At 48.2% G+C, this 25,007-nt stretch overlaps 2 protein-coding genes across 3 annotated transcripts; one reads left to right on the top strand and one right to left on the bottom strand.

Annotated features, from left to right (window-relative positions):
- Nucleotides 1-6,594: 6,594 nt before the first annotated feature.
- Nucleotides 6,595-17,757, bottom strand: COPZ2 (COPI coat complex subunit zeta 2). 2 transcript variants are annotated; one of them, XM_080924304.1, is made up of 9 exons: nucleotides 17,638-17,757; nucleotides 16,872-16,946; nucleotides 13,487-13,568; nucleotides 12,874-12,965; nucleotides 12,394-12,449; nucleotides 11,729-11,806; nucleotides 10,872-10,923; nucleotides 10,237-10,275; nucleotides 6,595-6,902 (listed from the first exon to the last, which is right to left on the bottom strand). In XM_080924304.1, exons 1-9 carry the CDS (start codon nucleotides 17,737-17,739, stop codon nucleotides 6,855-6,857), a joined length of 624 nt encoding a protein of 207 aa, XP_080780430.1. In that variant the 5' UTR covers nucleotides 17,740-17,757; the 3' UTR covers nucleotides 6,595-6,854. The 2 variants fall into 2 exon arrangements, with proteins under 2 accessions (XP_080780430.1, XP_080780431.1); XM_080924305.1 differs by lacking the exon at nucleotides 10,872-10,923.
- Nucleotides 17,758-20,414: 2,657 nt separating this feature from the next.
- Nucleotides 20,415-20,630, top strand: LOC308426418 (general transcription factor IIH subunit 5-like; the record flags this gene model as incomplete). Its single annotated transcript, XM_080924154.1, has 1 exon — nucleotides 20,415-20,630. One exon carries the CDS (start codon nucleotides 20,415-20,417, stop codon nucleotides 20,628-20,630), a length of 216 nt encoding a protein of 71 aa, XP_080780280.1.
- Nucleotides 20,631-25,007: the final 4,377 nt, after the last annotated feature.

The following is a 25,007-nucleotide window of genomic DNA, read 5'->3' as shown; positions in this document are numbered from 1 at the left end:
TTATCAAGAAAATGCCACTTATGAATTGTAGGTCCTGATGGCCCCAAAACACCAAAACCATGGGATAGAGAAAAGCAAGCAAGGGCTGGAGAGATGGCCCAGCAGCTAACAGAGCACTGACTGCCCTTCTAGAGGTCCTGCGTTCAATTCCCAGCAACCACATGGTGGCTCACAACGGGATCTGATGCCCTCTTCTGGTGTGTCTGAACACAGCTACAGTGTACTCACATACATAAATAAATCTCTTTTAAAGAATAAGAAAAGAAAGGGGCAAACAAAAGCTGCTAGCATATTGCTGTAACCATCAGCACTAAGGAAGTGGAGACAGGGGGATTGTGAGTTTGAGAACAGCCTGGGCTACATAGGGAGGCTGTCTCAAAAATCAAGTGAGAGAGAAGTGGTTGCCGGGCACACTATCTTTCCAGTGCAAGCTCTGTTCCTTGTTAGCTCTGTGACATCTGTGATAGCGGATGAATCAGGCTTCAGGATTCACTTTCATCTCCTGAGAGTCCCAGGCTTGTTCTCCCGGCGTCTCTACAGCACCTTTTCTGCCTTTCAGTATTCCTTGGGATTCCTTGGCTACTGCTCCAACCTTCTACTACTCAAGAGAGAGTCAGATCTCCAGAGTTGGAGAGGAAAGTCTGGTTTTCTTGAGTTTTTTTTTTTATATCAGGCTGTTTGCACACAGCTGTGCCAGGCGGGTTCTGGGGGTCTTAGCTTCGGTGTAGTATTTACCTGGGGTTTCTAGGCTATCTCTAGGAATGGGCCCCAATGCTCAGCCCCTGCCCAGAGAAAGGTCCTTCGTGACTGGTCCCTTAGGTCTGATGCTTGATCACAGCCTGGCAAAGGAGGCTGGAAATGGCGCTTGTCTTATAGCGCCACCTCCTGGGCAAATCTGAGGGCCTCATTTTCTGACTTCCATTCCAGGAACACAGACAAGTTGGGAATTGGGGAGGGGGGTACTATTATTGCTGCTGTTGTTATTATCTTTATTAGTGTGTGCACACTCAGTCATGAAGATGCCTTGGCGTTCATGTGGAGGTCAGAGAGTCGGCTCTCTTCCTCTGTGGGTTCTGAACTCACGTCATAAAGCCAGCTCCACAAGCCCTTCCATTCACTGAGCCATTTAGCAGGCCCACGGAGACAGTTTGCGGTTTCTGTTTTTATTCTGTCTACTTCCCCAAGTTCCAGATTCTTAGATTTCTCTGCCACCTTCCGGAAGGGGACGTTCCAGGAGACTGCCAGGCATGCAGCCTGAGGGACTATTCTTAGAGTGGTAGGGATGGATGGTCCTCTAGCTCACTGAGGTTGTCTCAAGTCTCTACCAATCAATTACCTACCCCGTGTGTTCTCAACGCACCAATCAAAGGCTCCCTCACATTCACTAAGAGGCTGCTGTCTCAAGCCTTCATACTTTCAAGTGAAATCCAGAATTCAGATGACAAAAACCCATGCTAGCCAAATCTAATCAGGTTTTCTCTCTTGCTGCAGTTTCTTTCCTTTAAGGAGAATGTGTGTGCAGGCATACCCGCACACGCCGGTGCCTATTTTCAGAGTGGTGTTATATGGATAATCAAGGAGCACCAGATATAAAGATATAGCTGAATTTATTTTTTGCTTTGTTTTGAAACAGGGTCTCATTATGGTTGTTCCAGAACTCACTCTGTAGACCAGGTTGACCTCTAACTCACAGTGATTCAACCTGTCTCTGCCTCTCAAGTGCTGAAATTATAGGTGTGCACTGTCATACCGGGCTTTTGAGTTTATTGTTTTGAAAAGACTTTCCAGAATTTAAAAGGTCCAGATCATCGTCAGTGACAAAGTGGTGCCTTTGGAGCGATTGACTAGAACTGTGTTTCATTCATTCAAAAACACCAAGTCCAGGGCTGGAGAGATGGCTCAGTGGTTAAGAGCACTGACTGCTCTTCCAGAGGCCCTGAGTTCAAATCCCAGCAACCACATGGCAGCTCACAACCATCTGTAATGGTATCTGATACTATCTTCTGGTGTGTCTGAAGACCGCTACAGTGTACTTATATAGAATAAATAAATCTCTTTTTTAAAAAAAGAATAGATTTGATTACTGCAAGCTATCTGGTGGCTAAGACTGGCAAAAACAAACAATCAAACAAAACCCCCAAACAAAAACAAAACTGGAGGGTGCTATTTTATCTTACTTGTATAGTTATTTTGATTTTTGGAGGCAGCATTTCATGTAGCTGGCCTTGAATTCCTGATCTTTCTACCTCCACTTCTCTGTAGGCCAAACTAGCCTTGAACTCACAGAAATTAAAACAAACAAAGGAAGAAAATTTTCTCCGCCCCACCCCCAGACAGAGTTTCCCTGACTGGCTTTGAGCCCACTTTGTAGACCAGGCTAGCCTGTCCCCTACTTCATAAATGCCAGAGTTTAAGAAAAAAAAGAAGTATTATACCCCATCAGGTTAGTAGTATCTTGGCTAAAGCAAGAAACAGCTTTAAAGTTTAAAGACATGGACATGTCTGCATCTGATATCTAAGAAATGAGCACTGGATATACATTTTAAAGCATGGGTGTAAAGGAATGCATCCTAATGTGTATAAACTCACCCAACTGGAGATGCAGATCAGCTGGCAGAGGGCTTGCTCAGCATGCACAAATCCCCAGGTTCAAGCCTCACCCCCGAGGAAACAGGGCATGCTCACACCCACCATCCCAGCACTTGGGAGATGGACACAAAGGATCAGAACTTCAGGGCCATCCTAGGCTACACACCCTGTTTCAATGGTCATAGCGTATTGACATATCTTTCTGTCATGTACAGTCTAGAACAAAGCACTATGCCATTGTGTACATTAACTGTTCGAGAGTCTTCAGTTGATCCTGTTTTTCTTGAGAGGAAAAAAAAAACTAATACTAATAATAACATTAGTGAATATAAATGACGCTCCCATTGACATTCAGTAAAAGTGTCCAGCTCAGAACAGCCAGTTAGCAAATCTAATCTAAAAGATTTGTTTGTTTGTTTTTCAAGACAGGGTTTCTCTGTGTAGCCCTGGCTGTTCTGGACTCACTTTGTAGACCAGAGTGGCCTCAAACTCATAGAGATCCACCTGCCTCTGCTCCCCGTGTGCTGGAACTAAAGTTATGTGGCACCGTGCCTGGTAATTGTTTTAAGATTTATATATTCGGGCTGGAGAGATGGCTCAGCAGTCGAGATCACTGACTGCTCTTCCAGAGGTCCTGAGTTCAATTCCCAGCAACCACATGGTGGCTCACAACCATCTGTAATGGGATCTGATGCCCTCTTCTGGTATGTCTGAGGACAGCTATAGTGTACTTATATAAATAAAAATAAGTAAATCTTTTTTAAAAATGATTTATTTATTTATGTATATGAGTGCATATTTGTATGCATTCCAGAAGAGGACATCAGATTCCATTACAGATGGTTGTGAGCCACCATGTGGTTTCTGGGAACTGAACTCAGGAAGTCTGGAAGAGCAGTCAGTGCTCTTAACCGCTGAGCCATCTCTCCAGCTTGAGGATTTGATTTTTAAAGGCTACTTTATACCCTGACATATCCCTCAGATCTAATTCCTTCTCTGGCCTCTCCACTTCAACCCCACTGCTGTCCCCAGTTTCTCCCAGTGCCTGGCTCACTGCAGACACCTAAATATGTGAGTGCACTGACCAAGGTTGGGAGCAAAGAGAAGCTGAGTTGTGCCCAGCAAATTATTCCCATTGCCAGGATCCCTGTTAAAGGAGCTCTACCATACTAAGAGCTCAGAACTAATTTCTCCCATGACATAGTAAGAGTTTCCGGCTTATTTATTTTGAGACAGGCACTGTCTTGCTGTGTAGTACAGAATAGTATCCCATTTGTGCCTCTTTCTCTTTCTCAGCCTTCAGAAAGCGCAATACGCTTCGCAGTGAGTTTCCAAGAGGTTGAGAGCAAAGAAACTTTTGCCTGACCTTTGGACTGCCTTGCTGATCCCTCTCTAGGCCTGGCTGGCTCCACCACTGAGGCCTTGAGAAGAGCCGATGGCCTCGCCCACTTCTCCTGACAGTCCGCTATGGTCCAGGCACTGGAAGCCATCCATCAGTGTCCGGGTGAGAACCAATCCCACAGCCCTGCCTTTGTACCAGCCAATTGGGGGAAAGGCAGGAGGAGCACTGTGTGTGTGTGTTTGTGTGTGTGTGTGTGTGTGTGTGTGTGTGATTTCCCGGTAACAAGTCCTTGGGTTTGTATTTCCTCATGTGCCCTCTGGCTGGGTGAGCCTACGTTCCACAATTTCTGATTCGGTGAATTCAGTTGCCGGAAAAAGGGTGACCCTAAGGCTCCTTTCCCGAACGTGCCCAGAAGCTGTTGGGTCTTCCCTTAAGACAAGAAAGGATTCTAGGGGTGGGCAGACGCGGGAAGGCAAGCCCTGGCTCAGAACCGCGGACGCCCTTCCCGAAATCCCTCAGGCTCCGGCCAGTACTCGCGCTGATGAGGTTATCTCAGGAAGCTGGCGCAGCGGTGAGCTGGGCTGCCAGCCAGGCCTGCTGTCTAGGCGGCTCCACCTGGATGCAGAAAGCGAGAGGAGGGTGGGAGACACCACAGCCCGGAGACCGGACCAGCAGACTTGGAGTCATCACCACAATGGGAGCTCAACGCAAGCTTCCGTCGTCCCCCTCCCCCCAGCAGTTGCTTTGCTAACCCTCCCCTAAGGGGTCAGGTTAGCCTTTAGTCACAGCAAGCTAAGGGACACTTTCTTGTAACTCTTACCCATCTTGTAGCCCAGGCTTGTCTTCAACACACTAAATAGTTAGAGAATGACCTTAAACTTTGATTCTCCAGCCTCCACCTCTCACAGAGATGAGGCTTGTGTGTTCCACACCCTGTGCGGATCAAGTGTGAGTAAGGAGTTCAGATATTGTAGGATAATGAGGAGGTTACTGTCCCCTGCAGAGCGGAAGCTGCCACTTTTAGGGCCTCAGAGTACCCCTTAATAAAATGTGGACAGCATCCTATAGTTCAAAGAGTTGAGTGAGCCCGCCTTCGTGAAGCTCCTAGCTTCTGCCTAATGCTTCCCATTCCGGTCCTCACACAACTGAAATGGCAGGACCAAGCCAGGTCAGGCCGGGTTGCCAAGAAGCAGTTTACTCCTCCGGGCCTGGCTCCATCCTAGAGATCATGGATGGAGCCAAGGTCTACGGGTGTCCGAATATTTAGACAGTATTTCCAAAGAACTTCTTTCCCATCACCACACTGGTCCCTGAACTCCACAGTTTTACTGTGCTATCTTCCCTATCTCCCAGAACTCTGGAAAGTCTATAGTCAACGTTTACCATGAATAGATTTGCGTCCCCGTATCTTCGCCAAGTTCTCTAATAACAGACGCAGTCAAATTCAGTATAAATATCTGGTCTGCTTTGTTTTGTTTTTAGGTAGTGTTTCAAGCAACCTAAGCTAGTCTCCCACACTCACGGCCTGGAAATGATAACGACGGAGACAGGCTTTTATTAAGATCCAAGGCTCACCACTATTTTATTACAGCGGTTGCCAAAAAGCTCTGCGTTGAGAGAGAGAAGTCGCGGGAAGTCACGCGTGATGGTTGCTAAGGCAACGCACAGGCGCTGGTGTCAGATCAGTGAGAAACACCGGGAGGAGGGTCGGTTCCACCTCAGGGGCGGAGTTAATCGAGGCCTAGGACCGGAGGCGTGCCCGTCTCGCCCTCCAGGTGGCGCTGTAGGACCACGGATGTGGTGCGGGGGCGGAGCTTCCTGCTTTGGGATGCTCCTGTGAGGGGCGGGGCCGGGCCGGGGCCCGGGCGGAGCGTGGGAGCCAGCAGATGAAAATCTCAAGGGTTCCAGGAAGATGACACCCCACGCTGCCTTAGAAGAGTCCGCGGCCTGGAGACGCCGAAAGTGTTTGGGTCACAGAAAAACCTGGAGAAAGTTCAGAGACTGGGGGTAGGATAGGAAGGGGGGATCGGGGTGCTTACAAAGTTTATTCATCTCCATCTTTGAGGTTTGTCTCTGCGAATCTCTGTCCGTCCCTCCCCTGACCCCCATCCTTCGCAGCCTCGTAGGCACGCAGATGCTCTGCACCAACGTGCAGTGGGTACCACTCGGTGCCTCCTCGCCCCCAGCAAATTATAGGGCTCTGCTGCCCAGGATCTATGCCAAAATAAGAATTCCGCGGTCCCAGGCGTGCCAAGAAAAATAGCCAAACAATTCCTCTGTTTGTCAAAGTAAGCCTGACAACTCCTTTTCTGGAAGCTAGGAATGGAAAAAACGACTCAAGGAATCCCTAGCGGAGCCTCCCTGCGGGTACTGCACACACAAAACGGGGACGCCATCTTCGCTCCCCTTTTCCTGGAAGAATATTTCTATCACCATTACTCTTACCATGCCACACCGTCCTATTTAACCTCTCAACCATTCATGGACACCAGGGTATCAGTGTTGCCCCCCCTTGTGTTTAATACATCCTTGCCCTTGACCCACTCCCACCCCATTCACTGGTATAGCGCATACACGTGTGCGCACACACAGGCAGGCACACACACACACAGGCACACGCACACACACTACAAAGCCAAGAAAAGCAGTCTTTCGTGGGGGAAATGGAAGTTTATTAAGGCTGAGGGAGTCAGAGGTCCAAGGAGAGGCGGCTTTGCCGGTTCCCATGACCCCAGGGGCAGGTTAGGATGCTGAGCAGGGGTGACAGAGCTGGGGCCAAGCTTTTGAGACTCAGAATCCCTGGCAGGAGATCTCAGGATCCGTTCTGAGAAGGCAGGGTGGTCTCTCTTGCCTCTTGAGATCTTGGGGCTTATGCAGACACTGGCAAAAGTTCTCTGGGGAAAAAGCCTTGACTCCAAGGTCTTCATTTCAATAACGACCACTTAATTTGTTCCTTGGCTGACTGAAGAACCTGAGGTGAGAGTAGGATGTTGGGAGAAATATTTGAGAGCGTCAGTGATGCCTTTATTGGAGGTCGACGACGGCGCCTCTCCAGCCCTGGCCACTAGGTGGTAGCAGCTTGCCTCTTAGTTTAAATGAGAGGAGGCTTTGGAGGAGAGGGCAGTCCAGAGGACTTCAGCCAAGCCCCAGCTAGCTGCCTCCCAAGCTTGTCCTGTCCAACTGTGGGTGAGGCGGTGGCCCCTGCCTCCCCCAAGCCATATCAAGCCACAGTAGCGCCACCAAGCAGGCAGAGACTGGCCCCAGGCTCAACCACGCCTGTACTCAGATACTTGACACCGTAACAAACCCGTGATGTTGGCTTTGATCGGGGTGTGTTTTCAGCACCCCATTCCATTTGCTGATGTGGCAAAGCTGTCAGGTGGGTTGTGTGCTCCTACTGTCAAGAAAAACCATCTCAGTCCAGCGTGGCCCCTTATCAGTGCCACTGTGCACACATGATGCCAACACATCAAGGGCCTTGGGACACTCAGACTGCCTCTCTGGGCATAAAGTCTCCTCCAAAATGTCCACCCTGCACTGCGTATCTCCCTCCTAGCTGGGGACAGCAAGTTCCTGAATCTCTCCTGGGGAAGCCTTTCTCCACATTTCATTTTTGTGTTCCTACTGTAACCTTTATTTAAATCCCCACTAATATTCAGACACGGTGCCTGTAATCTCCTGGGGATACGAGGCAGGAGGATAATGACTTCGAGGCCAGCCTGGGCCACAAACAAAACCCTATTAGTCTTTATTCTTTGCTTGTTTAGAAAAATAGAAATTGTTTTCTGAGCATGCTTGACTTAATTTTTAAGCTCTTAGAATAGAATAAACCATAAAACCATCCACGACCTGGTTCCTGTAGTTCCTTAAGCAATTTTAATTAATTAATTAATTGATTGATTGATTGATTGATTTAGTGTTTGTGTGTGTATGTGTTTGTGAAAGATGGAGGGAGTGGTGTGTGTGTGTGTGTGTGTGTGTGTGTGTGTGTGTGTAAAGTGTGAATGCCACAGTGCCCACATGGAGGTAAGAGGACAACTTGTGAGTCCAGTGTGGTAGCCCATGCCTTTATTCCCAGGGTTGAATATCCATCTTTCGTCCTCAGGCTTGGCAGCATGGCCCCTAACCACTGAGCCATCCTGCCAATCATTTAATTAATATAACTCTTCAAAATAGGCTCTGTTCTTCTGAGAGCCCTAGAGATGTTGAGAAAGTAAACAAAAGCTTAGGATGACTCAAACAGGGGGGTTTGTTGTTGGTGGTGGTGGTGGTGATTAATTTTGTTTGTTTGTTTGGGTTTGGTTTTTTTTTTAATTTTTGTTTGTTTCCATTATTTATTTAATTTTTAAGATTTATTTATTTTCTGTAGCTGTCTTTCAGACACACCAGAAGAGGGCATCAGATCTCATTACAGATGGTTGTGAGCCATCATGTGGTTGCTGGGATTTGAACTCAGGACCTCTGGAAGAGCAGTCAATGTTCTTAACCGCTGAGCCATCTCTCCAGCCCTTTTTTTTTTTTTTTGTTTTGTTTTTTTTTTTTTTTTTGTTTTTAAAAACAGGGTTCCGTTGTATAATCCAGTTTGTCCTGGAACTTACTCTGTAGACCAGACTGGCTTCAACTCACAGAGATCCACCTGCCTCTGCCTCCTGAGTCCTGGGATTAAAGTGTTCCACCACTTGCCTGGCTTGTTTTTGAATCACTCCTGTTCTTTGATCCTCCAGCCTCCAAACCTAAAGCACTGAATCAGGAGCACACACCCCAAACTGTGAAGGGCTAGGAGCCACACCTAGGGTTTCATCTCCCTTCCCAGCTGTGCCTTTCTCCTCTCTTTAACTTTGTATGTGCCTAGGAGTTTGTCTGTCTGTATGTTTCCTTACCACACATGTGCCTGGTGCCTGTAGAGGCCAGAAGAAGGCACCAGGCTCCCTAGAAGAAGAGTTAAAAATGGTTGTGAGCCACCATGTGGAATTGAACCCCGAGGAGTGCTCTAAACCAAGCCACGCCTTTAGTGCTCCCCAACTGTTTTGTCTGCTCCACTCATCAACATTCCCCCTTTAAAATGTTTATTTCGTGTATTTACTTTTGTGAAAACACTTTGCAGGGGGTCAGCTCTCTCATCTCACCATATATCCCAGTGGTCAGACTCAGCTCAGGGCTCTGAGGCAGGTGCCTTTATTTTATTTTATTTTATTTTTAAAGACAAGCGCTCACATAGATCACTCTGGCCTCAAACTTGGTATGACTTTGAACTACTAATCCTCCTGTCTACCTCCTAAGTGCTGAGAATACAGGTGTGTGCCACCATGCCCAGGATGGTTTATTTTATGCTATTTTACTTTATTTTAGATTAAATATCCTAATCTATATATATGATATATCTATACCTATATCATGCTATATCCCTGGCTAGGTGGAAACTTACTGTGTAGCTCAGGCTGGCCTTGAACTTGAGGTCATCCAGCCTCAGCCTTCTAAGTGCTGAGACTATAGGTGTGAGCCACTGGCTCTTCCAACCTCCTTTCACTCTGAAAACCAACACGCGGCCACATTCTTTTCCATCAGAAGATGAGGAGACATGGGGTACCAGAGGGCAGATGGGGTGATGAGGATAGTGTAGGGAAGTGGGTGCTCCCCACTGATGCCATCTCTGCAGGGCTACCACATTAGGAATAGCTTATGCCAAGGGACGAAAGTTCTTAGAAACAGAGTAAGTCTGGGCAGAGAGACCTGCAGAAGGACAGAGCTGAGGCCAAACCATTGGGCTTGACTATCAGGAAATCTGTGAAGCTAGGGACCCAATCTGCTGACAATAACCAGGACACACACACACACACACACACACACTGCACTGCCATAGTCTGCGTGAATCCCAGATAGGGCTGTGCAATTGAGTGGTTGGTTTCTTTTCAACTGCCAAGCTACTCAGAGCAAAAGAGACAAGTACAGATCCTATGACCAGGTGATGTGACACTTAACAATCCCAGCATGGCCCCACATGGCTTCTCTGTCCAAGATGGAGGAAATATGAGGGATCTGAGCCTCCACATTGCTTTTGGTAACAAGTATCCCAGGCATCATCAGGGGAGCTAGTTTAGGAGATGGGGTGAGCAGGTGGTAATTTGCCCACCCATCTCTCACCGCCCAGTTCCCAAGAGCTTAGCAGCCTCCAGTGACTTGCTCTGAGTCAAGAGTTCATCCCTAGTCCCACACCTGGTTTCTTAACTCTGACTCTCTCCCCTGGGGCACTGAGCTCTCCGTGTCCTTTAGCCTATTTCTGGCCAAAGCAGATGCAGGAGGCTTACCTGGGCCACGCTCTGTTCCGTTAGGCCACTGTCATCAGTCTGTGGGAAAGGGGAGTCACAAAGCAAAGTCAGAGCAGAAGGGAGTTGGTGACGTAGAGCCGTGAAGGCTCGCACGGTGAGGGTGTAGATCCAGAACTGCACAGTCATCGCTGCCTAGCAGACGGAGGTCCTGCGGCCTGTCGTTTGGAAGCTAGGACCACCAGTAACCCATTCTCCACTACCGGGGATTAAACCCAGGCTCTCACATGATAGCCAAGCGTTCTACCACTGAACAACATCCTTAACCAACCTGGGACCCTTCTGTTTGCATGAAAGGGAAAGGGACCTAAGTAAGGGAAAGGTGTCAGACTTGCAGACTGCAGACGTGGAAAAAGCAAACCGGAAGACTGCACCCACAGCCCCAAGGCCCGGAGTCATTTTGGGGGCTCAGTGACTCCTCCATCCAAGCTGCTCATTGGAGGATGGGGAGGGGCTGCTTTTGTTCTTATGGAGAATGAACTGGAAGCTTCCCTCTTAGATGTCTGAGTAGCTGGGCTCCCTCCAGCTGAGCCCTGACAGCCTGGTACCCAGAGAGGCCAAGGTAGGGAAGACAGGAAAGGCAGTCTGGGAGAGATGGGAGTGTGGTATAGGCTTACCCTAAAATTCACTTTCTGAATCACTTGCTGGGGGTCACTCTCTAGAATCACACTACAAGATAAGAGAAAATTTGGGGTGAGTTGGTGATGCGATCCCCTTCTGACAAGTCATTTTTAGTTCTTTAATAGACCCCATAGTGTCTCTCCTCCAGGGACCTTCCCAGAGGTAGTCCTAAGGTCACATCTGTCCCTTCCCATAGGGACTCTCAGCTCTGCTCCTGCTACAGTTTCTACCACGGGCCGCCTCCATGACCATCTTTGAGCGAATGTTCAACTGAAGGGCTTGGGAGACAGCACAACCAACAAACGTGCTTGCCACCAACCTAGCAAACCAAGACCGATCCCCAACCCCCCCCCCACTCTCTCACACACATACACACATACACACACACACACATGCACACACAGCCCCAAGCTACCAATGAGAACTATGGGTTTTATACACATCATTTTGTAGGATCCTCACCATCCTGATAGTGTCCTTTCTACCCAGAAAGTAGAGTCACAGAGAGTCAATGTCGAGTATCCCACTGGTGTTGGAAGAGGATTCTCTGAGGTCCTCTCAGAAAGGGTCAGGTGTCTATATTCCTTCTTGGCATTGGACATCAACCTGATTTCCCCAAACTCCATCTATCTGGCTGCCCATGGCTGTGGCTCTCTGGCTACTCTCCCCTTTGACTTGACTCTGGCTGATGATTTCGCCCTCTGCCCTCTCGGGAAGATAGGAATAAGGTTGGGGGCCGGCCGAGTAGGAATATGTAGAGGAAGGGGGAATGAGTTGACCGGAGAGTTGGACCAGGATGCTCCCAGTGCTGAGCCCACAGAGGTCATTCTTACTATCCCATTCCCCTCCTCACCCTCCATCCACAATTTCATCCAACACCAAGAAGGCTCCATCCATGTTCTCTAGCAACCAGCGTTTCTCCACGTTCCTCCTGAGGACAGACACAAGAGCCTAAGCTTTCTGGCGGCCAAGAGGAACCAATCCCCCTCTGAGGGAGGCAGCTCCTCTCTCTTGAGCATCCCTTCCCAACAAGGCCTGGGCAGGAAGACAAAAGGCAGGGGGAGCAGAGAGGTGCCAGGGACTCTTGAGCAGAGAGCAGGCTAGGGCCAAGGCCATGCTCTGGGGGTAGGTATCAGTAACTGAAGATTTGGAGAAAACCAACTCCGAGTTTAAAGTTAAAAATACTGTTTATAGTAGGGCATGTGGTACCGAGGAGGACTGAGGGAAGGCTGGTGTGGACTATGTAACAAGACCTTCCTCTCCCCACATTTGGAACTTTTGTGGATAGAAATACTTGTGACCTCAGGCAAGTCCATGTCTTGAGATTTGCTATCTGATCATTACGCTGTGCATGGCTCTGCCTGGAGCATTATGGAAGTCAGGGGCCTTGGAGGAAGTCATTCTGGTTCTAAGACTCACAGGGATTCCAAGAGGATTAGCAGGGCAAAAAAAGCCAGGTCTCTGGGACAAAGGGAAAGGCCCAGAGCTGGGCCCTGGGGTGCAGAGGGTCTTACTTACCTTAAGATGTGGTTCAGAGAGTCAAACAGGCAGGCTAGCACAGACAGGAGCATCAGCTGAGGAGGAGGGTGTGGGAGGAAGAGAGCTGAAGCTGAGAGGTCCAAAGTGGGCCTCTGAGCTCCCTGTGTGGGCCAAGTGGGAGGGACTTCCTTGTCAGGGAGGGCTTGGCTGGAGGCTAGCTACTCTTTGATTTGAGAGGGGGAACTAGGCTTGGGCTGGGGGACACTGGAGTGCTCCCCTGGGTGTCTCCTTCTCTGAACATGCTTAGTGAGAACCAACAGCTCCCTACAGAAGGTGTGATGTTTTTATTTCTGGCTCCCGAGGGACCTAAGGAACATTATGGATGTGTATGATTGCAGAGAGACCCATTCTGGCTGTCCTTCAACCCCCCAGATCCACTGCTAGTACCAACAGTGAGCCTCCACAACCCAACTCCAGCCCAGGACAGAACCTTCTTGTCACCTGATCTCTGACATTCACCTCATTCTCAGAGGAAGATCCCACCACATACAGGAAGATGTCAATGCTGCTCTTGCAGACGATAGTCATGCCCCCAAAAAATTCGATTTCACCTGGAAGGGGGAAGGCTCTCAGATCAGCATACCCCAGCCCCAGCCTGGGGCTAGCCTGGTCTCTGCTTCCCCAGGCCTCTCCCTTTGTTTCCTTCCTCCTTTCTCAAGGAACTCTGGCCAGACCACCAAGACCAGGGACCAGAAGTCTGCTCCGTGTCCTTTGTCCCAGTCCTTATGCTTTGTCTTGAGACGAGACCTCCTGTTGAAGAGTGAACAAACCCAGCCTAAGGGTGACCTCCCCACCCCTCCCACCATGCAATGCCTGGGACCAGATCCAAGTGTGTGTAGGGGGCACACTGTCGGCCTCCTCAGCTGAGAGGAGTGTGGATGAGCGAGATGGAGAGCAAAGGTTCCAGGAAGATTGAAAGAAGGGAGTGAAACACAGCTGGGGAGGAGAGACAAAGAGCCTCAGAGAAGAAGGCAATGGCCTGTGGGTGTGGAAGGCCAACGAGGACAGATGTGTCCAGATGGAGAAGATGACAGACATCTGAGAGCTTCGGTGGAGGATGGGCGGGCCTTACTTTCGGTGCGGCTGGTCTTGTTGAAGACATTTTTCTCGAAAACCATCTGCTCCTTCATGGAGGGAAATGTGTCGTCATAATACTGTGAGAAAGAGAAGAAAAGTAATAGTCATTGCATGGAGCCAGCTCCTGCCTTGGGAGTGGGGTGGACTAGCAAGGAGGTTAGGGGCTAGCAGGGAGCATCAGGGGCTGGTGTGGAAGGCAGGGGCTGGCAGGGAGCATCGGGGGCTGGTGTGGAAGGCAGGGGCTGGCAGGGAGCATCAGGGGCGCTCGAGGCTGGACCTCCTTGTCACCTCCCTCCAAGCAAAGAAAATGAAAGATGAGAAATATCGAGGCTGCCTTTGGAACCTCCCTGGCTATCTCCCTCCCTGCCTTCCTGCCTCTTTGCTTTTCTTCTTCTCTTCTTCCTTCCCTCCCATCTCTCCTCCCTCCCTTCCTCTTGTGTTTCCTTCCTTCAAGCAGTGCCAGGGCTGCAACCAAGGACTTCATACATGCTAAAAAAGTGTTCTAACTCTGATCTGTATCCAGCGTGTCTTCTCTTTCCCAACCCATTTTCTTCCTCCCTCCCTCTCTCCCTTCTTTCCCTCCCTCTCTCCCTCCCTTCCTCCCTTCTTCCTTGCTTCCTCCCTTCCTTGAAGAGCTGGGGATGGAACCTGGGACCTTATGCATGTTAGGCAACTAAGTGCTTTACCACTAGCCTCCATTCTTGGGCCACTGTCTCAAGTGTTTTATTTTTGAGACAAGGTCCCACTGTGCCACCCTGCTCTGTAGACCAGGCTAGCCTCGATTTGTTTGTTTGTTTGTTTTCATTCACGATGTCTTTGTGTAGCATCAGCTGTGCTGGAGCTTGCTCTGTAGACCAGGCTGGCCCCGAACTCAGAGATCCACCTGCCTCAGCCTCCTGAGTGCAGGGATTAAAGGTGTGACCACCGCTGCTTCATCTTCAATTTCTTAATATCTAACCGGGACAGGACCTTCTAGAAGGAGGCCTCAGAGGCTTTGGCAATGCCGATCCACCTCTGCCCATCGGCCAATGCAAGGTGCGGTCAGCTCGGTTTCCTGCTTGTGGACTTTGTATTTCGTAGCCAATTCTGCAGGCAAGTCAGCAGTCTCTCTGCTGTCTCCTACCATGGTGAACAAGCTCGTTTGCATGTTATGAAGACTGAAAAAAGCTTTAATGTATTTAATTTAGATGTTATAGCTGGGTATAGTGACACATGCCTGGAATCCCAGCACTTGGGAGGAAGAAGGAGGAAGATCAGGAGTTCTAAACCAACCTTGACTACATGAGACCCCCTGTCTCAAAAAAAAAAAAAAAAAAAAAAAAAAAAGTATGACTCATACATGTAATCTCAGCACTTGGGAGGCTTTAGTAGGATCACTGTGATTTCCAGGCTAACCTGGGCTACATAGTAATTCCAGGCCAGCTTTGGTTATAAAGTAAGCCCCTGTTTCAAATAAAATAAAATAAAATAAAACAAGGGGCTAGAGAGATGGCTCATTCTGTTCTGACTGAACACTGACTGCTCTTCTAGAGGTCTGTGTTCAAATTCCAGCAACCACATGGTGGCTCACAACCATCTGTAATGAGATCTGATGCCCTCTTCTGGTGTGTCTGAAGACAGCTACAGAGTACTTACATATAACAAATAAACAAATCTTTTTTAAAAAAATCAATAAAACAGGCAAACAAGATTAATCATGGGCTGGTTGTGGTGGCATTTTTCAACCCCAGTACTTGGGAGGCAGAGGCAGGCTACTCTCTGAGTTCCAGGTTCACAGGGTGAGTTCTAGGATGGCCAAGGCTACACAGAGAAACCCTACTTCAAAAACCATACACACATACACACACACAATCATACACACAGACACACATACAGGCACACAAACACACACACAGTCACACACACAAACACACACACAGAGATACAGACATAAACACACACACACACACACATGGGGGATGGTATTCCATGCCTGCCAGTGATATCAGCACTCAGGAGGCAGAAGCAGGAAAAGCAGGATATGTCTAAGGCCAACCTGGTCACAACAAAACAAAAGTATTATTAAATTTTTCTTATAGTTAATTATATCAGTGGCAGGAATTTTATTTATTTATTATTTTTTGAGTTTTTATGTTTGTTTTTGAAATAGATCTTATTGTATATCCCAGGCTGGCCTCAAATTCACAGAGATTCACCTGCCTCTGTCTCCTGAGTGCTGGGATGAAAAGCAATCCACATTGCCTTTTCAGGCAGATATTTAGAGCATTTTTCCTTTCTTTCTACAGTCTTCTCTTTTTCTTTTTTAAACATTTATTTATTTAATGTGTGTTATATAGGGGGGTAAGATTGGAGGTCAAAGGGGGCTGGAGAGATGGCTCCACAGTAAAGAGCACTGACTACTCTTTCAGAGGTCCTGAGTTCAATTCCCAGCAACCACATGGTGGCTCACAACCATCTGTAATGGGATCTGATGCCTTCCTCTGGTGTGTCTGAAGACAGCTACAGTGTGCTCACATACATGAAATAAATAAATAAATCGAAGAAGAAGAAGAAGAAGAAGAAGAAGAAGAAGAAGAAGAAGAAGAAGAAGAAGAAGAAGAAGAAGAAGAAGAAGAAGAAGAAGAAAGGTCAAAGGACAACCTGAGGAATTTGTTTCCTCCTTCAGTTATGTAAATCCAGGATCCAACTCAAACTGTTAAACTTGTCAGCCTTACCCACTGAGCCATCTGGTCTACCCCAAAACTTAGCTTCAAATGGTTTTAGCTCATTTCATCTAGGCCATGTAGGATGGATACCGTATAACTGAATGGGAGTTCGAGGAAAACTACCTGGTGCCTCAAATCTAAACCCTGAGTCCGATCCTGTGACCTCATGCAACCTACTTAGCATCCTAGATTTCATTTTCCACATCTGTAAAGAAAAAGAGCAGGACTAGATGGTGTCCCCAACCCCATCTGATTCTATTACAACATTATGCTAAGTCCTTGGTGTTTACCTAGCTGAAACACAAAACTACATAGGCCACTTTGTCTACAGTTCAGGGACTCAGATTCCTAGGTCCTGGGCTCAACTATCCACTGATCCCTCTGGTGGAGCTTCCCACACCCAGGATGCAGCTGGCCAGAGCAAGGACAAGGAGAAGACATGTCAGGGAACATGAGTAATAAACAGAGAGGATCCCCACTCATCCCACCCAGCCCCTCGCTGTTGGACTGATAAGGCATAGGGTGGACAATGTGACTTCTAGAGAACCTAAGATGGGCTGCTCTGCCATCCAGAATGCACAGTTTCTACTACAGGAGGAGTTAGATGGGCTGGGTGGGGACCGCTTGTCTGGGATATATGGAAGTGTCTTCGGGGTTCCTGTGGGGAGGGGTTACCTTGGCCAGCAGCCTTCGCCCATCATTATCTAGGATGAAGACAGCCTTGATGGTGTAGAGAGAAGGTTCCTGAAACTGATAACGGGAAAGGAACCCCTGACTCAAAGTAGACACTGTGTCTTGGGCCCTATGGAGCCAGCTATCCCCCCAATCCACAGCTGGTTCCAGCCCAACCCTGTGCCACATGGACCGTTTCCGGTGCCCACTCCACTCCCAGACAGATTTTTTTACTGCAGGTCCGAGGAGTGGGTGCTGAGTTCGCTGGGTGCAGAAAGTCCTACCGGGCCCAAGTTCTGTCATGCACTGACTGCTCCAGAGCCCGAGTCGGAGTGTATCACAGAACCTGGGCCCGGGGAACAGCGGCGCCGAGCCTCCTTGTGTCCAGATGACCCCCAGTTCCAGATGCGCGCGGCCATCACCCTGGAGCAAAGGAGCCCAACCAGACCATCTCGCCACTCCCACTCCTCCCTCGTCCCGCCAGAATCTCGCTCCCATCCCCGCCACCCAAGTCAGTTCCTATCACTGCGACGAGTTCCCCAGAACTTCAGTCCCGCGACACTCCACTCAGGCCAGGCCTCCTCGTCTGTGCGCTCCAGGACGAACTTTTTCTCTCCTCCCTGGGCCCGGGCTCCCTCTCCCGGGCTCCCTCCCTCTCCGGGGCTGAGCAGTGGTGGCACAAAGTTCCTAGTTCAGGAGCCCGAGGCAAATCGGCTGCCCCCAACCACCGATCCCGCCGCCTCGGGACCTCACACTCTGTGCTCTGTACCTGCTGTTCCGTGGCTCGGGTGGGCGGCGCTGCGCCCCCGGCTTGGGCGGCCGAGTCCCCCTCCCCCGGGTGCGGACGTGGCCAGGCCTCCTGACGCTGCATTCCGCTCCCTGTCTGCACTGACAGTGCCGCCCCGCCCCGTGCCCGCCCCCCGCGACGCCTCCCCTCCGCCCAGTCCTGCGTGGCTGGCCTCTGTGTGCATCCCCTATCTCTGGACTAGCTTTCCCCCCGACCCCCACGCTGCAGAACCTCGTCTCCCCATTTGGATTCTTCCCTCTGGGCCCCTTTCTGCACCTCCCAGTCTCTCAGGTGAACCAGAACCTGCCCCCTCTCTTCCCACCTACTGCCTATTCTGGCCTAGGTAGGGAGCCCGTGGCTTTGGTGCCCAGAGGTTTCCACGTGGCTGTCCTGGGCCAGCCTGAATGTCCGGTAAGGCTCACTTTTCCCCTCAGGATCCCCTAGTAAGTATCATTGGGACAAATAGTTCATTATAAAGAACTTTTCGAGATTTCTTTTCTTTTTAATTTTATTTATTTTACGTTTGTCGCTGTCTTCATACACACCAGAGGAGGGCATCTGACCCCATTACAGATGGTTGTGAGCCACCATGTGGTTGCTGGGAATTGAACTCAGGACCTCTGGAAGAGCAACCTGCTTAACTGCTGACTCAAGTTACCTTTTTGATCTCAAGACAGAGCCTTTCAGTGAGACCAGGTGGAGACCTCTCTCCGGGAGCAGTCTTCCCTTCCTCTTATACTACTGGGGGGGGGGGAAGAACCGTGGGCTGATGAGAACCTCCCCCAGACATTTTTCAAGACCCAGGGGCAGATGAGGCCAATAGGACACAACACACCCGAAATCCAGCTTGAGCCTGTGGACTGATGGGGCCAGAGTATAGTTACCGGTGCTTGGGCAGCCAGCCATTCAGAACACTTGACAGATATGTCTTTTACACGAGCTCTCTCACTGTGTCAAAAGCCACCGTGTCCAGGGAGGAGGTGTTTTCAAACATACCCATTGAGAAGAGTCAGGCTTCATGTGACCTCTTCAAGCTGGTTGGGCTAATTAGTTTAGTGGGAGGGTTCCCACGCTTGGGACAGGACAGGTTTTCCCATTCTGACCTTGAGGGCCTCAGTATATAGCATCACGATCTCTCACCAGACTTCCTGAGGCGTAAAACATCAAGCCTTTCCCTTTCCAACTTTCACCTTTCTGTTTACACTTACTGATTCTTTTATTTACCCACTTCTTTATTTACTTATTTGCTTACCGAAGGGGGGGAAGGGTGTACCACTGTGCTCATGCGGGAGGTCAGAGGACAGCTTACAGGCTGCAATTCTCTCCCTCTGCCTTCTAGGTCCTAGGAGTTGGATTTCAGTTGTCTGGCTTGGTGACAAGTACCTTTCCTATTGAGCCATCTTAGTGGCCTGAAAGTTTCTTCTTAAATGTCCTCTTCAAGGGGACTGGAGAAGCAGCTCCATAGTCAAGAGTATTTGCTGTTCTTGCAGGAGACCTAAGTTCAGTTCCCACACCTACATCATGTGGCTCACAACCACCTGTAACTCAGGTTCCAGGGGGATCTGATGCCCTCTTCTAGCTTCCACAGGCATCTCACACATGTGGTGCACATATGGATAAGCTAGCACACACGAAAACAAACAATCAGACTTTGCTGGGTATGGTGGTGCATGCCTTTAATTACAGCAAATTTGGGAGGCAGAAATGTGTTCTTCTGTGAGTTTGAGGCCAGCTTGGTCTACACAGCAAGTACTAGGCTAGCTAGGGGCTACACAGGGAAAGCCTGTTTTAAAATAATTAATAAAATAATAATAATAATAATAATAATAATAATAATAATCTGGGTGTGGTGCGGTATAGGCATACACTTTTAATCCCAGCACGTGGGAGGCAGAGGCAGGCAGTTCAAGTCTAGTTTGGTCTACAGAGTGAGTTCCAGAACAGCCAGGGCCACACAAAGAAACCAGTCTTGAAAGTCCAAAAATGATGATGATGATAATAATTACTCATCAAAAGGCTCCTCTGTTGGTCACTCTTTCTCATTTGTTGGGTCTCACATTGCAGTGTTTCCACACTCTCTTTCTGGCCTGAGTCTCATCCCCAGAATGGACATGGTGGGGGGAAGAAACAACTAGTTTTCTGACTTAAAATATATAAATTATTTTTATTTTATGTGCATTGGTGTTTTGCCTGCATGTCTGTCTGTCTGTGTGAGTGTCAGAAGAGTTACAGACAGATGTGTGTTGGGGTTAGTTTTGTGTGGTGTATTCAGAAGCTGAGTTTTCTGTGTCCCTATTCAGATTGTAACCTGGTCTCAGAGCACTGTATTACAATAACCTATGTATTGTAAAGAATGTTTCCTAATAATTCCTGGTTGGTCAATAAATGGCTGGGGCGCTTGACCGGGCAGAAAGGAAAGGAAGGCAGGACTTAGTATTGAGTGATGGGGTCATCAGAGAGACGTGAGAAGGGAACGGAGAAGTGGAAGAGAGGAGAAGGTAACCATGAGAGCAGGATGGACCAGGAGCACATGGCCAAGAGGAATTTTCCCCGAGGACTCACGTGGAACAGGGCTAGCTGGGAGAGACTCAAATAGCAAGTAACACAGAGCTGATGGCTGGGATGAGTTAGAATAGCTCAGAACCTGCTCAGCATAGTGCAAACGGCTTGTAAGAGTTTCTATGTCGTTGCATTGCATCACGGTTTTCCTGTGTGAGGAAGAACCCTTGAAGTCATCTGCACCATCTGCCTGGGAGAATATGGTCAGCATCTTGAAAGGAGGGCTTATAGAATGCGATCCGGCCATGAAGCAGTTCTTGCTGTACTTGGATGAGTCCATTGCCTTGGGGAAGAAGTTCATCATTCAAGACATTGATGACACATACGTCTTTGTCATCGTAGAACTGGTTAATGTCCTCCAGGAGCCAGTAGGGGAACTGATGGACCAGAATGCCTTTTCTTTCACCCAGAAGTGAGAGATCTGGTGCTGAGCACTTGGGAATCTCAACCACAGGACCAAGAGGGAGGCCTGCTCAGTGTCTCATGGGGTTTAGACTAGCATTTGGTGGGAAAGGTTTCACAGGGTCAGTCATTCAGATGAAAGCCCCCAACTGATTTTGGTGGACCATTTAAAAAAAAAAATTAAAGAAGAATTTTAACAACTGGCTGTAATTTGGTTTTTACTATTTGTTATTAAAACAAACTCATAGCTGTGCTGGTGGCCTGGTTCAGTTGGTAAAGGCCCTCCACTAAGCCTGGCAGCCTGGCTATAATCCCAGGGGCCTGAACTGGCAGGGGAGAACTCCGCAGGCTGTCCTCTGACCTCCGTGTGTGTAGCTCCCCACACAAGTAAATGTAATAAAATGTAATCATAAATGTCTTCCCTACCTTTTCAAAACACCAATTAAATAACACCAAATAAAAAAAGAGTTTCTATGTCTTTTATCCTGGAGCTATGTGGGATAGAGCGGAGTACAGTCCATCCCATAAGATGACTCTAATGGGTATGAGTTGCCATGTGGGTTGGGTGCTGGGTTCTCTAGAAGAGCAGTCAGTGCTCTTAACCCCTAAGCTGACTCTCTGGCCTCAAAGTTTCTTTTCTTTTTTTTTTTCTGTTTTGTTTGTCTGTTCTTCAAGTTAGGATTTCTCTGTGTATCCCTTGCTATCCTGGAACTTAGCCTCAAACCCAGAGAGATCCTTCTGCCTCTGTTTCCTGAGTACTAGGTGATAGGATATTTCTCTGCTGGTGAAATGAGCCAATTCAAACCCAGAGTTTCAGTACCATCTGATGGGTTGGTTATTTCTTTGCTGATGAAATGTGCCGATTCAAGCCAGATTAGAGTATATTATTAAAGGCAGGTTTATTGGGAGGGTGCTCTCAGACCAGTTCACTGGCTCCAAGGGTTGAAGTCAGGGGAATCACCATGGGAAGCAGTGAGAGAAAGGTGGGTGCAGTGCATGCCTGTAGAGAGAGAAGAGAAGGAGAAGGGAGAGGGAGAGAGAGAAATGTCTGGATTATATAGGGAGGAGCCTCTGAGGGAAAGAGCAGCCCAGCCTCTGGGCTGAAAAGTTCACAGTTGGGGGCAGGGTATTCCAGGTAGGGACTGAGGGATGCTGGGAGAACCTGAGGCCAGGTCTGCTTTGGTATGTAAGATATACCTCAGTTCTTGTCTGGGCTCCCAGAGCAAGCACTGGGATTAAAGACATGTCTGAGGCATGCACACACAAATGTACATACACAGTAAATAAATGTTACAACAACAACATCCCAACTAAACAAACAAGTAAAATTTGAACTCAGAGCAGAAGAAAGTAACAGTGAGCCAGAAAGATGCCCTAGTAGCCATCCACTGATTCAGCCTTTTTGTGAAGGTGTGACCATGTCTTCCTTATAGGCTATCAGAGTTGTAATTCTGAGTATGGTCAACAGTATTTGGTGCATCATGTGTGTGGTGGGGACTCAGTCTTTAGACATTGTGTCTCGACTCTAGATCATGTGAAGTCATACTGGTAGTCATGCTGGCTGGATATATTATACAATTGATCTGGCTTTTTCTCAGGCTGCAGGGAAAACTGGATATTCAGGCTGAGCATGCTTACCAAGAGCATCCCAGGACCTTTCAAAACAAGAAGAGGGTTTGGCCGGGAAAAAATGACAAGGACAAGCCCTCTCCTCCATACTACAAGAACATCAGTGTAGGCTTCCAGATATTCAAAGAGTCCAGGATATATATATATATATATATATATATATATATATATATATATATATATATATATATATATATATAAATGTCCCATACACTCAATATCTCTACCATGTGAGAGTGGCAACTTAGTGTGGTGACCAAGTTGAGGATGAGAAGGACTGTTATCACCCAAAGGGACTCTATTACATCTACAATTGCTTTGAAAAGCATAACAAGAACATGTCTGTGCACCTGTCCCCTGCTTCAGGGGCCTGCAGATGGGTAACATCATCACAGTAGGTAAGAGCAGGACCCCCGAGCAAGACAAGCAGTTCAGTGTTCTTGAGGTCACCAAAGCTCCCAGTACCCAGAAGCAGTTTCAGAAGTTTGGAAAGAATGCCATCTGACTCCCCAAACACAGAGAAGTTATTTTCCAACTTCAGGGAAAAAAAAAAAAAGAAGAAGATTTGATTCTTTCAGTGCTTTAATATTTTTTGTAACAATCTTTTTTTTTTTTTAAGCTCATCTGCATCAAAAAGTTCCTCAAGTCATTTCTTAGCCTCTGTTTGGTACATGGTACCCACACTGGGAGTAGGTCGATCTTCCAAAGAAGAAACAGAAGACCCAACAGCTCCGCCTCTGTTGCTGCAAGTCTTGGAATCACCAGGATTGCTTTATATCTCAGTGATGGGTCAATAAGTTTAGAACCTTCAAGTCTGACATCCTAAGAGATATATGTTGGGGCTGGAGAGATGACTCACTGGCTAAGAGAACTGGCTGCTCTTCCAGAGGACAGGGGACCACATGGCAGCTCACCAATGTCTGTATCTCCAAGGCCCACATCTGCTTTCTGTGGGCACTGGAAGTACGTGATGTACAAACGTGCACGTAGGCTAGGTAGTCAATAAAGAGCTTGCCTCACAAGCCTTAGACCTGAGTTCAGTCTTCAGATCCATGTTAAAGTGCCCAGCATGGACAGCCATCCTTGGGAAACAGCCATATGAGGCTCTTTAGGGCTTGATGGTCAACCACTCTGGCCTAATTGGGAGCTCCAGGCCAGTAAGAGACCCAGTATCAAGCAGGTGGGCAGCGTTCTTGAACATGACACCTTGACCTACACACATATGCACCTGCACACACATGAACAAGCACACACTTGCCTCACAAAATATAAGGTAGAGTTAAGTGTACTGGTGAATGCCTGTAATCTTAGCTTCCGAAAAGAACTAAGGCAGGAGGATTGCAAGTTTGAGGACAACCTGAGACACACAGGGAGACTGTCTCAAAAGGCAAAACGAGGTTTAGGTTTGGTGGCACACACCTTGAATTCCAGCACTTGAGAGGTGGAGACAGTGAGATCTCTGTTGGTTTGAGGCTAGCCTGATTTACACAGTGAGTTCCAGGATAGCCAAAACACAAAGAAAGATGCTGTCTAAAAAAACAAGAACAAAACCCCACAAAACAATAACAAAATAATTATAAGATAAAAACAAGAGCTGAGGAGATGGTTCACAGTTAAAAGAGACTGCTTCGAGCTGGGAGGTGTCGGTGCATGCCGTTAGTCCCAGCACTTGGGAGACAAAGGCAGATGGTTCTCTCTGAGTTTGAGGCCAGCCTAACCTACAAAATGAGTTTCAGGACAGCAGGACTATACAAAGAAATCCTATCTTGAACAAATCAGAGAAAGAGGGAAGGGTAGAGGAGAAGAAAAGAGAGGAGAGGAGAGGAGAGGAGAGGAGAGGAGGGAGCTTTACTTCCAGAGCACCTGATCTTAATGTACATCATGGAACTGAGGCAGCTCACAGCCTCTTGTAGCTCTAGCTTTAGCTGCAGGGTCTCCAAAGCCCTCTCTCTGGGCCCCACAAGGATCACATATATGTGACATGTACACATGAATAAGAATCAAAATAAATCCTTAAAGATAAAACCAACACGTAGTCTTCGGGGGTCCCTTTTCTCTGCTTCCTCCAGGACTATATAATGGTGTGATACTGGGGGGCTGTACCTCTAACTCAGAGCCCATGTCACAGCTGCACTCATGACTGTTTCTTTTCTTCTGGAGCCCCCAGAGACAGGCCTTCCAGTGGGGTTCTCCTGTGGGCCTTGGCAGTTCTTGGAGAGGAGATCATTCCAGTTCCTCTGACTCACCCCCCTGCTGCTGCTGTGTCTGTGCTGTCTGTCCTGGGATTTCAGCATCTGTTCCTGTGTGACAAGAAGAAACAGCTCTCTTGAGCTCCAGCCTCAGTCCTTTTTGCTCTAATGTCAAAAGGGGGAGGTATGTGTGCTTCAGAATATGAGATGCGTGTGTGTTGTGCTGGACTGAGACTGAACCGAACGCGTACCTGCTTTAGCTGCAGGATGGGTTTCAGTGGACCATTCTGGAGACAGCTCTCACTTCTTCAGAGCCTCTGCTTTCTCTGAGACAAAGCTGCAGAGTGGGTGGGGAGAGAGAAGTGGCCAAGAAAGGAAGCTTGGCATGGTGGTACATGTCTATATTCCCAGTCCTTGGGAAGTAGAGGCAGGAATAGCCTCCATCCTTATCTACACAAGATCCTGTCTAAAAAATAAATAAATCTTATACTCAGCTCAACCTCATTTATGAATGGCGTTACATACATATTCTGACTTTCTTTTTCTTTGTTCTGAAACAGTGTCTTGCTAGGT

Source organism: Micromys minutus (genome assembly GCF_963924665.1).
Source record: "Micromys minutus genome assembly, chromosome: 10".
In the NCBI taxonomy this organism is placed as follows: domain Eukaryota; kingdom Metazoa; phylum Chordata; class Mammalia; order Rodentia; family Muridae; genus Micromys; species Micromys minutus.
The sequence above is the reverse complement of the archived record's forward strand: the minus strand, read 5'-3'. Positions and strand labels throughout refer to the sequence as shown.

Bases quoted from the DNA above. Each gene is read 5' to 3' on its own strand.
- COPZ2 (XM_080924304.1), bottom strand. From the start codon at position 17,739: ATGCAGCGTCAGGAGGCCTGGCCACGTCCGCACCCGGGGGAGGGGGAC. The intron at 11,807-12,393 runs GTAAGTAAGACC...GTCTGTCCTCAG, and splicing joins TCTCTGAACCACATCTTAAG to GAGGAACGTGGAGAAACGCT. The intron at 6,903-10,236 runs GTAAGCCTCCTG...CTCTCACCTCAG, and splicing joins CGGAACAGAGCGTGGCCCAG to GTTCTTCAGTCAGCCAAGGA.